The sequence below is a fragment of the Ascaphus truei genome, chromosome 3, assembly GCF_040206685.1.
Source record: "Ascaphus truei isolate aAscTru1 chromosome 3, aAscTru1.hap1, whole genome shotgun sequence".
NCBI classification, from domain to species: Eukaryota; Metazoa; Chordata; class Amphibia; order Anura; family Ascaphidae; genus Ascaphus; species Ascaphus truei.
This window is the reverse complement of record NC_134485.1, coordinates 321,767,696-321,780,179: the sequence shown is the minus strand read 5'-3', so window position 1 is coordinate 321,780,179 and position 12,484 is coordinate 321,767,696. Positions and strand designations below refer to the sequence as shown.

General features: G+C 45.1%; 1 protein-coding gene across 5 annotated transcripts in view; it reads left to right on the top strand.

Moving 5' to 3' along the window:
* Window positions 1–12,484, top strand: part of ADCY6 (adenylate cyclase 6) — a 153,073-nt gene that overhangs the window by 131,964 nt on the left and 8,625 nt on the right. For all 5 annotated transcript variants that reach the window (XM_075591215.1, XM_075591216.1, XM_075591212.1 and 2 more), the window contains exons 17-22: window positions 1,018–1,193; window positions 5,447–5,479; window positions 6,980–7,109; window positions 8,445–8,708; window positions 9,640–9,844; window positions 11,695–11,819. In XM_075591215.1, coding sequence (XP_075447330.1) covers window positions 1,018–1,193; window positions 5,447–5,479; window positions 6,980–7,109; window positions 8,445–8,708; window positions 9,640–9,844; window positions 11,695–11,819 — 933 coding nt within the window. The remainder of the gene's footprint in view (window positions 1–1,017; window positions 1,194–5,446; window positions 5,480–6,979; window positions 7,110–8,444; window positions 8,709–9,639; window positions 9,845–11,694; window positions 11,820–12,484) is intronic.

Here is a 12,484-nt window from a genome sequence, read left to right as displayed (position 1 = left end):
AGCTCGCGTGTATTAACCTCCTTATATTAGGCTGCGGGCCCAGTAACAGCCTGTGCGCACGGCGCGGCGTGCACGGTGCGTGTAAGCACCGCCCCTCAATGGGGCTGGGCCCACTACGCACCGTCACGCAGAAGGTGCAGCCGCGCCGTGCGGCAGGGTTTTTCCCAACTCAATCAAATAGAGTTCAAACCTTGCAACGGGGGCATAGCCACGCCCCCACCGGCGGTTCACCCAATGAGGTCGAACCAGCCGCGGACGTAATGGCCACGCCCCCGCAAATCCCCGACCACGCCCCCTCCCATCGCAAGCTCCCCTCTCCCTGTCAGACCGCAGATGACGGTTAGCGCTGTGCACGCGCCGCGCCCCCCCCCTGCCGGGCGCGCGTGTCACAGACATTACTGGGACCGCAGCCTTAGACTTCAATTTCAGCCATTGGGAGCTGTAAAAGATTTGTTACCGATCCTTGATTCCAATCAATGGAATAAGCCACGGTGATCACTTGGCTCGATATTATAAGGACAGACCGGTCCAGGTTTTCTAGCTCTCATCGCCTGTAATCTTGTAAATAATCTGAAGGCTGGAACTTTTAAAATGATAACCGTTAACGTTAGAAATGCCAATAAACTATCATCCTAAACCACCATTGGAGCAATAACGATGTGAAAAAGAATCGGGTTTAGATGCAGGGAGCCTAAACTGGCATTGTGTTGCAAGGGCTGAAGGAGCGGCTCGGTGAGTAAAGGCACTGACGGATAACGACCCTGCATTTGGAGCAGGGAAATCTGGTCCAATTCCTGCTGTCGGCTCCTTTGACCTTGGCAAGTCCCTGTGCCTCAAGTACCAAAAACATAGATTGTAAACTCATCTGGGACGGTGTCTGTAAAACTTCTAATACAATGCTGTTTATATTCTCAATGCTGCTTACCGCACACACTATTGTAATTAAGACAAACTGCACAGGCCCTCCCTGTATGCGCAGCCTTCTATGTGACTTTCTCCTCTTTCCTCTCCCGGCAGTACTTCAACTACAGCATTCTGCTGAGCCTGCTGGCCTGCTCAGTCTTCCTGCAGATCAGCAGCATTGGGAAGCTGGGTCTCATGCTGTCCATCCAGATCCTCTACATTTTCATTGTGGAGGGACCCGAGGTCAATCTGTTTGACAACTACGACCTGCTGGTGGTTGCTAATGCACTGTGAGTCATTTTGACAACTTATCTGAGTTAGTAGTGGGCTTTTGTGATCCAAGCACAGTGCATTTCCAGAGAGGAAAATGAATTGCTTGTCTCAGAAAACCCAGTTTAAATCACCGTAATGAGATCTTGGGTAAGTCACTTTGTCCTTATACAGCAGGCATAACATTGCATCGTTGTGCCAGTAAATCTGTGTGTGTATATAATTATTATTATTTTAGACGTTTTTTCTCGGTGCGCTTAATATGTGAATTTTATGCGAATAAAAATACAAATATAAATACCAAAATAACTAGTGTGGTTTAGTGCCACTACTCTTAACAATAAGAAAATATATAACCAATGTGAATTTGTTAAATCCACATGGTACAAAGATGTTGTCCATAAACATATCAATAAACTCTTGAAAAGTGTCAAGTGGAGAAAAAAATATGTCCAAATATTTGCCATAAGTGCCAAGTGATGACATTCAATAAAAAACATCTTTTCCAAAAGCCCAATGGCTCACAAAAACTTCTTCCATAGATAAGTCCCGCAGCTGATCTCAGGTGGCTCAATACCTACATGCAGAAATTGTGGGGAGGGGAAAGAGAAGCGCGTAGGGACATGTAATAGTGTATTACATTTTACTAGGTAAGCATAAAACCACAATGGAAGAAACATTACAGGAAGAAAAATCTTTACCGCAATATCGCCATAATCCCAAGGCTCCGAGGGTGACCCAAGACCCGCTGCTTAACACTGTCCGGCTATGACAATGCAGCAGGGGACGCTATCCAAGCCCTCCGTGCGGGAATAGATGAATGCCGCAGCTTGTCCGCACTCTGTGTCTTTCACGGAGGAATAATCCGTGATCCCGACTCACGGAAAGGCGTCTCTCTGCTTTCACTCACAGAGAAGGTGATCAGCCTCATGAGATCATTTGCCAGGTCAGGACCAAGCTGCACACGTTTGGGTTGTAGACAGGGACAGAAATCACACTTGTGCTGGCAATTGGACATCTGTAAGCAGGCCAGGCTCTGAACACTACAACGTATTCAGTGACACCGATCTATAGACTAACACTCTGTGGTGCAACAATTACTATATTTACAAAGGAAGCCGGATACAATCGTCTCCTAGGGCCCAGCTAGATTTGCTGATATGAGACTGTAATAAGTGGGACAACGTTCCTAATGCAACTTTTATGTTAATTTGCCACGTCAAAATAAGATATTCGCAGCAGCAGCACATTGCTAGTTGCTGCCAACACCAGATTTGTATTGTTTTGTGCTTGTTTTGTTCCTTGTTTACTCTAGAGATCATGTGACCCTGGAGACGACATGTTGCAGTACTTTAGTGTCACAGCCATTATAGCGTGCAAAAAGTCAAATAGTTGTAAAGTCATGGCGTATGGCCCCAAATGTCGTCGTCTTCCTTGTGCTGAAAGAATAGGGTCTCGCATGCACATACAGTAATAAGTGGCACTTTTTGACAAATAATTGTGGATAAAGCATATATATTGAGTACGTGAGATTTTGGGTGTACACCTTCCGTTACACACACCCATCCAATTATTAGGAGAAACCCCAAAAATGAGAGGGAAGCCATAGCATAATAAGTGTACGGCACGAAATATGAATTCCTGCAGGCACAAGGAGCCCCTAACCATATTGCAATGTCCTTTTCATGCTGGCGGCACAGGGAGATAAAGCAAAGTGTCCAAAGTCACAAAGAGCTGGCACATGGGATTTGAACCAGCGCCACCCACGTGAAAGGCAGTGACACCACTAGCACAGCATCCTTTCACTTTAATCCAACTATAGTATAGTATATGATGCTGCACATTGGAAGCAGCAGCATCTATTATTCCTGTACAAAATGCCTCTATTTGAACTTCTTCACATACTGTATATACATACTAGAACTTTCTCAAGGTGCTTTGGGGTCAATTTGATGTAAAATAATGTTTGCCCGCCTCATTGCGGATGACTACCACTGTGAATTTTACCGAGCTGCTCTGTAACTCTTCCCTAACTGCTTGATCATACAAATCGCGGCAGCTTTTGTTTCTTGGTTACAGACGCCATGGGGCAGAGGCAGCATGGGTTGCTTATTCATTGACCTATTCCATACAGACTGTCTCAAATGCTGCTTTCCATCATACACGCGAGTACTGTAGCTAGCTTTCAAACATAACTTGGTGGCTTGCTTGTTTTGGGAGAGTAAGGCTGAGTCCATAGACACTAAGCCCGCGCGGAGGCACGCGGAGGGTGAGGGAAAGCGGGTGCTTTCCCTGGCCTTACTACGCGTGCCGTCCGGGGACGTGTCTATGCGCGGGCCTGTGACGTCACGGAGCTGGTTCGCCCTCATTGGGCGAACCGCTCACGTGACCGGCTCTGCGCGCGTAAACTAAAATTTGAGTGTCGGCTACGCTTCCGCACGCCTGCGGAAGTGTGCGCGAGCCCCTGCTAAAGCCGCTCTCATTGCGGCTGCAGGGGCTCACTGACACGCATGAGCACAGGTCAGCGGCTAAGCACTGACCATGCCCGCGGCCTAAGACTGAACACATCTCTTTTAGTTTCAATCATTAAACCAGGATGGGTCTTGACTGTATTGCGGGCCCCTCATGCACTGAAGGGGTTAATTGCTTCAGTGCATGATGGGCCTTCATCAATATGTAATGTAAATCGTCTTGTAAACCGGCCCACCATCCGCTTTCTCGGGGCCGAAAGTCGTCAAACGGGAGGAAGTAGGGTGGTGGGAGAGCTCGTAACGGGAGCACCTCACCGTTCAGTCAACAGGGACCTGGGGCTGGACTGACTATACTGTGTGTCCCCCATGATGGGTGACCCTGTTTGTAAAAGAGAAAGTCTGTCTAGCTCCAAGAAAGGGAGACAGAGGAAGCCTGCCCCCTTTGCAAATGAAGGTTTTAGTGTGCAGTTACTTTGTTGTTCAAAAGGCTCCTGCTCCTTAAAATGAAAATAGCAACAGTGTAAGAAAGCTAATAATGACCTGTAGTAATGTTCAGTCGCCCCCTGTTTCTCTGTTCATGTTGATAGACCTATTTTAACTGGTTACAAACTGATTGGCCAACGGCAGTCTCATTGTGTGAAAATAACCAGAGAAACATATAAAACCAAATATAAGAGCTCTGTAAAATAAATAACTGCACTAAAATAGGTAAGTGAGAGTAATAGAAGGGCAGGGTGGCTCAGCAGTACAAATTAGTTTATTTTTTTATTGGCTCTTTAACCTGTTCACTTCTAGAGGGGCCTCTAAACAATGCAGGCTGCCATTGTAGCTAAACTTGAACAACAAGAAGTAATGATCTTTTGCCATCCTACGGTTGCCTGAAGTCTCTCGCTGTTTGTTTGCAGTAACACCCCCTGATTTAGAATACATTTATTAGAAAGAAAGAAAGTCTGTGCAGACTTCAGGTTTGTACCGTGCTTTGGTGGCATAAATACATGCTGTAAAGCAATATTGAGTACAAACAAAAACTGCCAACACATTCAAGCATCTTGTGCTTATTTACCACCTCACTGCAACAAGTTTGGAGGATGCGATTTACCAGACGAATGGAGAAGGTGTTGGGAAAGTAGTGCTTACCTGTTTTACGTTGTGACACCTGTAGCTAAATTTGTAAAGCTGTGCAACATCTTAACTGCTTATACTCCTGGCTTCTTAATGTCACAACTAGTTTTATTACATTTCAGTTGTCTTTGTTTCCTTAAAAACAGAAATGGGAGAGAGGGGGGGTTGTTTTTTTTTTTCTCATGGCCTCATTTCTTCTTCGCCTACTTCCAAATGTTATGTTGGTCAGTTTTTTGTAAAAAAAAAATTGAAAATACATTTGTTGAGTCAAGTTAAAGAACAATGACCACAGTGGATTTGTAGTGGCATATAAAAAGATGCATCTCCGATCCCAACATGACTCTGCATCTTCCATTACATGGAAATGATGAAGAGAAGTCTAAGGTTTCAACACATCCAGGCCTTATAATCATTGCACAGACCATGGGAAACTAGATAGGGAGGGGGGGAAAGGTGAAGGTGAAGGGGAGAAAGAAGGAAACGGGACCAAAAAAGGGGGCACATTTCTTAATCAAAAATGACCTAGGTATAACAATTGTTTCATACCTTGTTGGCGCTATAAAATATACATACGCACATACATACCCCACTGCCGTCTGTGATATTTGTCTTCACCCTGTGCAGTTACGTGTAAGATCCCTGCGTGTTTAACACCTGTATGTTTTTGTTTTTTTCCCCAGCTCCTCTAATGTAACTCAGGAAGGCGAGGAATGGTAAGTAATCTCTGTGGTTATATCCACTTTTTCAACTGGGCCTTCCCTTCCTTTGTCTCTTTAGCCACGTCATATTTCTGTGGCCAAACTGTGGGCGTAAAGCCCCAGTGGCACTTAAAAAAACCATTTGTCACAGGAATTACATGTGATGAGAATGCACAGAGGTCCGCCTCTGGGATACCTATAGAAAATGCTCATTGTCTGAGCTGTTTCAAAGACTGGAACCAGAGGAGTGTCCCCTGTTTCCTGTGAACAAGTCCCCTGAGGGATCACTGTCATTAAATCACTTATAGTACTGACCATTCAATACATACATTTTGTTGTATGATCTGGATAGTTCCTGTTTCATCTACTACTGATCCAGACCAGACAATATCTGAAAACGCTTCCACCACGTGAGTGGGTACTCACACGTTTTATCACTTATTTTATACATTTTTTTTTAAATTTCAAATGTTTTTATTATTTTTTGGTGAAAACTACATAGGCGTTATAGGAATTATCTATACAACAGCGCAGTAAATGCCACTTTTAACATTTTTCTTTTTCAAACTTCTGGAAACATTCAGTGTTATTAGATCAAAATAACTTTCAAAAAAAAAAAGGTTATAATGTTTTCTTTCTTCTTTTTACATGCCTGAGGGGAGTTTGCGCTTTGGCGTATTTGATAAGCGCCTGATGAGTCATTGTTTCAGAAATGTTGCTGCCTTTAGGTCACTTTAGGGACTCTAAGCATGAGGTCCTACAGTACGTAGGACTTATCCTTTATTCCATTAAACAGTCTCTGTATTCATCTTTATATGGTGGCTGGGGAGGACAAGGAATATTTGGTTTGGTTGGAGTGCTCCGCAAGGAGGATAAGGGCCCATCATGGGCAGAGGTAATAAGACCCATTTGATGGACTATATTGTGGTGCCTGGTCTGTCTGTGTGAGTGGCGTCATTCATCCCATAAGCGGGACATATGGAGTCATTGGTAATCTGTGAGGAGCTTTGGTAGGTTTCACTCGTATGCAGGAAAGTAAGCGGTTCGAACGCCTGGTTATATTTTTATGCCGTGTATGAAGTCACTCATTTTATAAGGCTCATAATGTGGAGGTCTCTGGTGTTTTTAGAAAGCTGCTTTCTGATGTCAGTCTATAAGTAGGAGGTCAGGTTAAAGGTGTCTTTTTTTTTTTTTTTAAATATTGTTGTAGTTTCAAATCCGCTCAGGAATGGGCGCAAAGTTATTGAGGCATATATGGGAGCGCTCTTTCAGGCCACACACAGGATGTGTTACTGGTTGTGCGTAGAGGGAGGGAGAAACTGTATCTTTGCATGAAAGGTCTGTGTGGGGAGGAGGTGGTTTTAGAACAGAGCTGTCTCTTATTCTGTGAGGGGTCCTGGGGTTTAAATATGTCGGTCTCCGATTGTGTGACTTCTTATAAATTGAGGGGAAGTTACCTGCCAGGATAAGGGGTGTCCTTGTTGACCTGTGCTGCTGTCTCTTTTCTCCCCACAGCGAGTCCGCTAGTAAGGTAGCATTGAAGTACGTGACCCCCGTTATCCTGACTGTTTTCGTTGTGGCTCTGTATCTCCACGCCCAGCAGGTGGAGTCTACAGCAAGGCTGGACTTCTTGTGGAAGCTACAGGTATGGAGGAGTCTACCACATATTTTCGTGTTCTAATTAACCACTTCAGAACAGATTGCTTTACAAGTTTGTATGTATGTATGTCTTTATATAGCGCCATTAATGTACATAGCGCTTCACAGCAGTAATACACGTGACAATCATATAAATAACAAATAATGGGAAGAAGTGCTTCAGACATAAAAGTAACGTTTAGGAAAAGGAGTCCCCACTCCAAAGAGCTTACAATCTAATTGGTTGGTAGGAACGTACAGAGACAGTAGGAGGGTGTTCTGGTAAGTGCGTCTGCAAGGGGCCAAGGTTTATGTATGAGGTGTATAGTATCAGCCACGAAGCTACTCATATATGTTTCTTTAAACAGGTGTGTTTTAAGGTGGGTCTTAAAGGTGGATAGAGGGGGTGCTAGTCCGATATTGAGGGGAAGGGCATTCCAGAGGTGCGGGGCTGTCGGTGAGAAAGGTTTAAGGCAGGAGAGGACTTTAGATACAAACAGGGTAGAGAAGACATCCTTGAGCAGAGGATGTGCAGAGTCGGAATGGTGCATAGCGAGAAATTAGGGCTGAGATGTAAGGAGGGGCAGAAGAGTGTAAAGCTTTAAAAGTGAGGCGGAGAATTGAGTGTGAGATACGGGATTTGATCGGAAGCCAGGAGAGGGATTTCAGGAGGGGAGACGCGGAGACAGATCTAGGAAAGACTAGAGTGATTCAGGCAGCAGCATTTAGGATAGATTGTAGGGGAGACAGGTGAGAGGCAGGAAGGCCGGACAGCAGGAGGTTACTGTAATTGAGATGGGAGAGAATGAGGGCCTGAGTCAGAGTTTTTGCAGTCGAGCAACAGAGGAAAGGGCGTATCTTGGTAATATTGCAGAGAAAAAAGCGACATGTTTTAGATAACTTTTGAATGTGAGAGATATGTCAAGTGTGACCCCCTAGACAGCGTGCTTGGTAGTGGGGCCAGGTTTGGGATGAAATATGAGGAGCTCTGTTTTTGACATGTTAAGTTTAAGTCAGCGGAGTTCATTTATGTTGCCTGTATGAACCAGTTTTAGTAGATTGTGTGGAACAAAAAGTAAGATTTAAGTTTATCTCCATTAGATAAACCTCTGCTAGCTGCATCTTGGTAGCAGTTAAATGTGTAGTTTTATATAATGCGCTAGCTCAAAGTGCACAAGGTTCAGAGAAGGAAGGAGCACAGTGGTGTGTTTACATTTTACATAGTGGTTGTGTACACATTTAGTGCCAGTGTTTTTTCTGTGAGGCTTTACAGTATTGACCTGCTGGTTGACCTCTGATTCTTGTCCCTGGTTCCTGATTTGCACCTGCCTTTTCCCTTCAGGCGACAGGGGAGAAGGAGGACATGGAAGAGCTGCAGGCGTATAACCGACGTCTCCTGCACAACATCCTCCCAAAGGACGTGGCCGCTCACTTCCTGACCCAGGAGCGGAGGAACGATGAGCTGTACCACCAGTCCTGCGAGTGTGTGGCCGTCATGTTCGCCTCCATCAGCAACTTCTCTGAGTTCTATGTTGAGCTGGAGGCCAACAACGAGGGGGTGGAGTGTCTACGTCTGCTCAACGAGATCATCGCTGACTTTGATGAGGTGACCTAGGGAACGGCTCTGATAAATGCATTGTATGACCAGTAGCGGCTGAAAAATGGTTTGGAAGGAAATTCACACAGGAGGGCAGATGGAGCTGGAAATCCATTGACCTATTTTCTGTCCATCCTAGTTGGTCTTCCCTGTGTCTCCAGATACTCGAGTCTCCGTATCAAACTAATGACCGCTGTTTTTTTTGCATTGATGTGTCGTAAAAATTGTCAATTTTCTCTATTTCCGCAGTGGCAAAAAAAATCTGCCAGGGGGCAGAAGTATTCAAAATCTAGTCGTGTGACAGATTTAATAAAAATGATTGGCGTCTTTCCTAAACTGCTACAGAAAGACGGAAAATAAATAGGACCCACAGCTTCTTTCTTTAGCTCAGTTATAGGGGTGTTTGGTTCTTTTTAGATAGGGGAACCCCCGAATCATCACGTGGCACTGAGAGTAGGGAGTGTGGGAGTAATCTGTTTAGTCAGTGATTTGGCACTCGACAAATGCACAAGAACGAGTAACGGGACAATGTTGTTGGAATTCTATGTCGGGGAGGGGGGGAAGCACAGCGTTTCTAATTGCCCAATTCTGAGCTTGCTCAGAACATGTAATGATTTGTACTCCGCACCTGATCAGTGGAAGCCGCATGACACAACTGGCCTGCATTGAGGCGTACACTAAACCATTTGTATGGGGTGGCACGTTTTTACATTGTAATGCATTGTAAGCCTCTCTAGCTCTGGATTCCTATAACTTGCAGACTTTGACCTTTTATGGGGGGGTCTATCCACCAACGTGGATCCTTACCCTTAAAGTTACACAACCTATGAGGGTGATGATGGGCCACAATACGAAGCCCTTTGATATGTGATGGAATCCGTGGGGTCAGTTCTCTGCTTTTTTGTCACCCAATTGATTAATTTCCCTCTTTCCCGACCAGATCATCAGCGAGGAAAAATTTCGGCAGCTAGAGAAGATTAAGACCATCGGCAGCACTTACATGGCAGCATCAGGCTTAAACGACACCACGTACGACAAGGAGGAAAAGTCACATATTACCGCCCTTGCAGACTACGCCATGAAGCTCATGGAGCAGATGAAATATATAAATGAACACTCCTTCAACAACTTCCAGATGAAGATTGGTGAGCGCAATGCAATGGTGGGAGGGAGTGGAGAGTCTTCAGGGGCGAGACTGAATCATTATGAGGGGGAAAAAATCGAGACCACACGGAGACTGTAGGTTATGAGGGAGTCTGGGCGTAGAGGAATATAGAGGGTGTCGTGGAAAAAACTCAGTTCACATTTATTATTATTTAGGCAAAAGCAATCTGTTGAGAAACTTTATTGCAGCGGCCGCTTGCAAGAGTACATTCATATAAAAATCAAGACGTGCGTCTGATCTAACATTAATGCACTGATGAGATGTTCCAAAACAGCCTATTTTATATCCCAACAAGGGGGCAGGCATGCATAATTTCAGATGTCATTATTGGTTATTCATTTGCTATATAATTTAGCCGACTAAACATAAGGAAAAGATTTTGCTGCCTGACAATCTCATCTTCCCCCTTCAAGGCTAAGACTTGTAATATAGTGCGCGCTGGTGCGTGTGCGGACGCGCGCACGGCGTGGCATGGGCATTTCGTTTGTAGAGGGTAAGCAGGGATGCGCGTGGCTAGGGGGTGTGGCTATGACGTCACAGCGCTAGGCCGCGCTGTGATTGGTTCATAGCGTCGCGCAAAAATACAATTCTCTGGTCTGCCGCGCCACCGCTCACAGATGTGCGCGCACGTCTCGACTATCAACGTCGGCCTCCCCCAGTCAATTGTAATTGATGCGCGCGCACGGTAGCGCAACAGTGCGCTCTACATTACAGGCCTAACAGCTGTATATCTCTTGACTAAGGCTTGTTTTATAGGTGGCGGTCGTGCACGTGAAGCACACTTTTTGTGTGTACAGGTCTGTGCTTTGAGCATCAGGTGGGCGTGGCTATGACACGCACGGGGAGGTGTGGCCATGACGAATGTCACATTAATTATTCATGTACTGGCTTTCGCCTGAAATAATTTTTTCTCCCATTTAATAAATGCTCAATCCTAGTGCAGCAAATACATATAAATAAGCAGCGTGCAGTCATGGACAGTGCCATTTTATTTCATTTGCCTACCTATATTCTCTCTCCTTCGGTGTATTGAATAATTGTGTAACCATTTCCTATGTGTGCGTGTGTGTGTGTGTGTGTGTATACACACACTGATTGGGTAATAGTGTGTGTGACGCGCAACGAGCACAGCGCGAAAACATACTTTTCAGAGCGTTTCCCCCGATCGTCCGGCTCCACCTCGCGGCCCTAGTATAGTACGGCTGGCTAACCACAGCCAAATAAAAGTGCTGTGCGCGCACAGCGGAGCAAGCGCGCCCACTATATTACGGGCCTAACTCTACAAAGAGACAATCAACAGATAAGAACTCAAGGGGCCCACCTCAGGAAAATAAACACAGGGGCCGCTATTATAAGGTGACAAAGTTCAGAGAAGGAAAAAAGCTTCTTTCATATGTCTAGTCTACTACTTCACTGTTCCCCATAATATACTGTAACACAAAACATGGCTTTTCTCATAGTTATACATACGTTAGTATAATAAAATAATATTATACCCTCACAAGGGGTATCTGAATGGATGCATATGGCAAGCAAGAGATAGGAGAATTAAGTCATGTTGGAACGATTGGGAGGGGAGGTCATCTGGGAATCACTCGGATGAGAGGTGTGAGTGAAACTTTGTGGTGGGGTAGTGACTTGGGAATCTTTGGGATATTGAGACCTTGAGGGGAAACGGGGTTGGTATTTGGTGTGTGGTAAAAAGGGCGGTGCTGGGTAAAAGGGTTATAGAAAGAGAACAGGAAGGGATTTGTTAGAGTTTGTTGCTGATAACTTTCCATGCATATTTCTCTCTGTCCCTCTACTATTGTATGTGTATCTCTATGTCAGGGCTGAACATTGGGCCTGTGGTTGCCGGAGTTATCGGAGCTCGCAAACCCCAGTATGACATTTGGGGAAACACTGTGAATGTAGCCAGTCGCATGGATAGCACTGGGGTACCAGACCGCATACAGGTGAGCAACCTACCACTTTCCACTGTATCTAAACAAGTTCATTCGCTCTGCATGTTCAGTGCACAGACACTGCTTACAACAAGGAGGCATGACATGAAGTATGGATTATTCATGAAAACAGTACTTCTCCTTGTGAGATGTGACTCTGCCCTCTGCTGGTTGGAAGCCCAATTTGTGCTCTTTTTTTTTTCTGTACCTTGTACAGGTTTAGACACTAGTCCTGGAACAGGATTATCTTCTTCCTGTGTCATTTGCAGCTCACAGACAGTTGCTGTCTCCTTAGTTTAGCTGCCTGTAATTTCTTCTGTCCAGCAGCTAGTTGCATGTGAGAAGGCTACATTGTTTCATTATTTCCTTCCACATCTCTAGTTAGTGAGTTGCTATAGCAACCGCAGCTTTTCTCCTAGAATGGGCTATTCTATTTCTCCCCCTGTCCCTGCTTACAGTTAGTTCAGTCCCATACTTTTCCTGTGTGACACTTAGCCCTTACTTCCTTTCCACCCAGGACACTGAGTGAGTACAGTACCTGCCTGCTAACACCCTTGGCAAGGCCTTTCTGTTTTTACACTGTCTTACCTTGATACACAGCACTTCAGACAGAGAAGCACTCTCTACCCACACTACATCTGCAAGTACCTTTCATCCTATGACTTTCCTTCAATAAA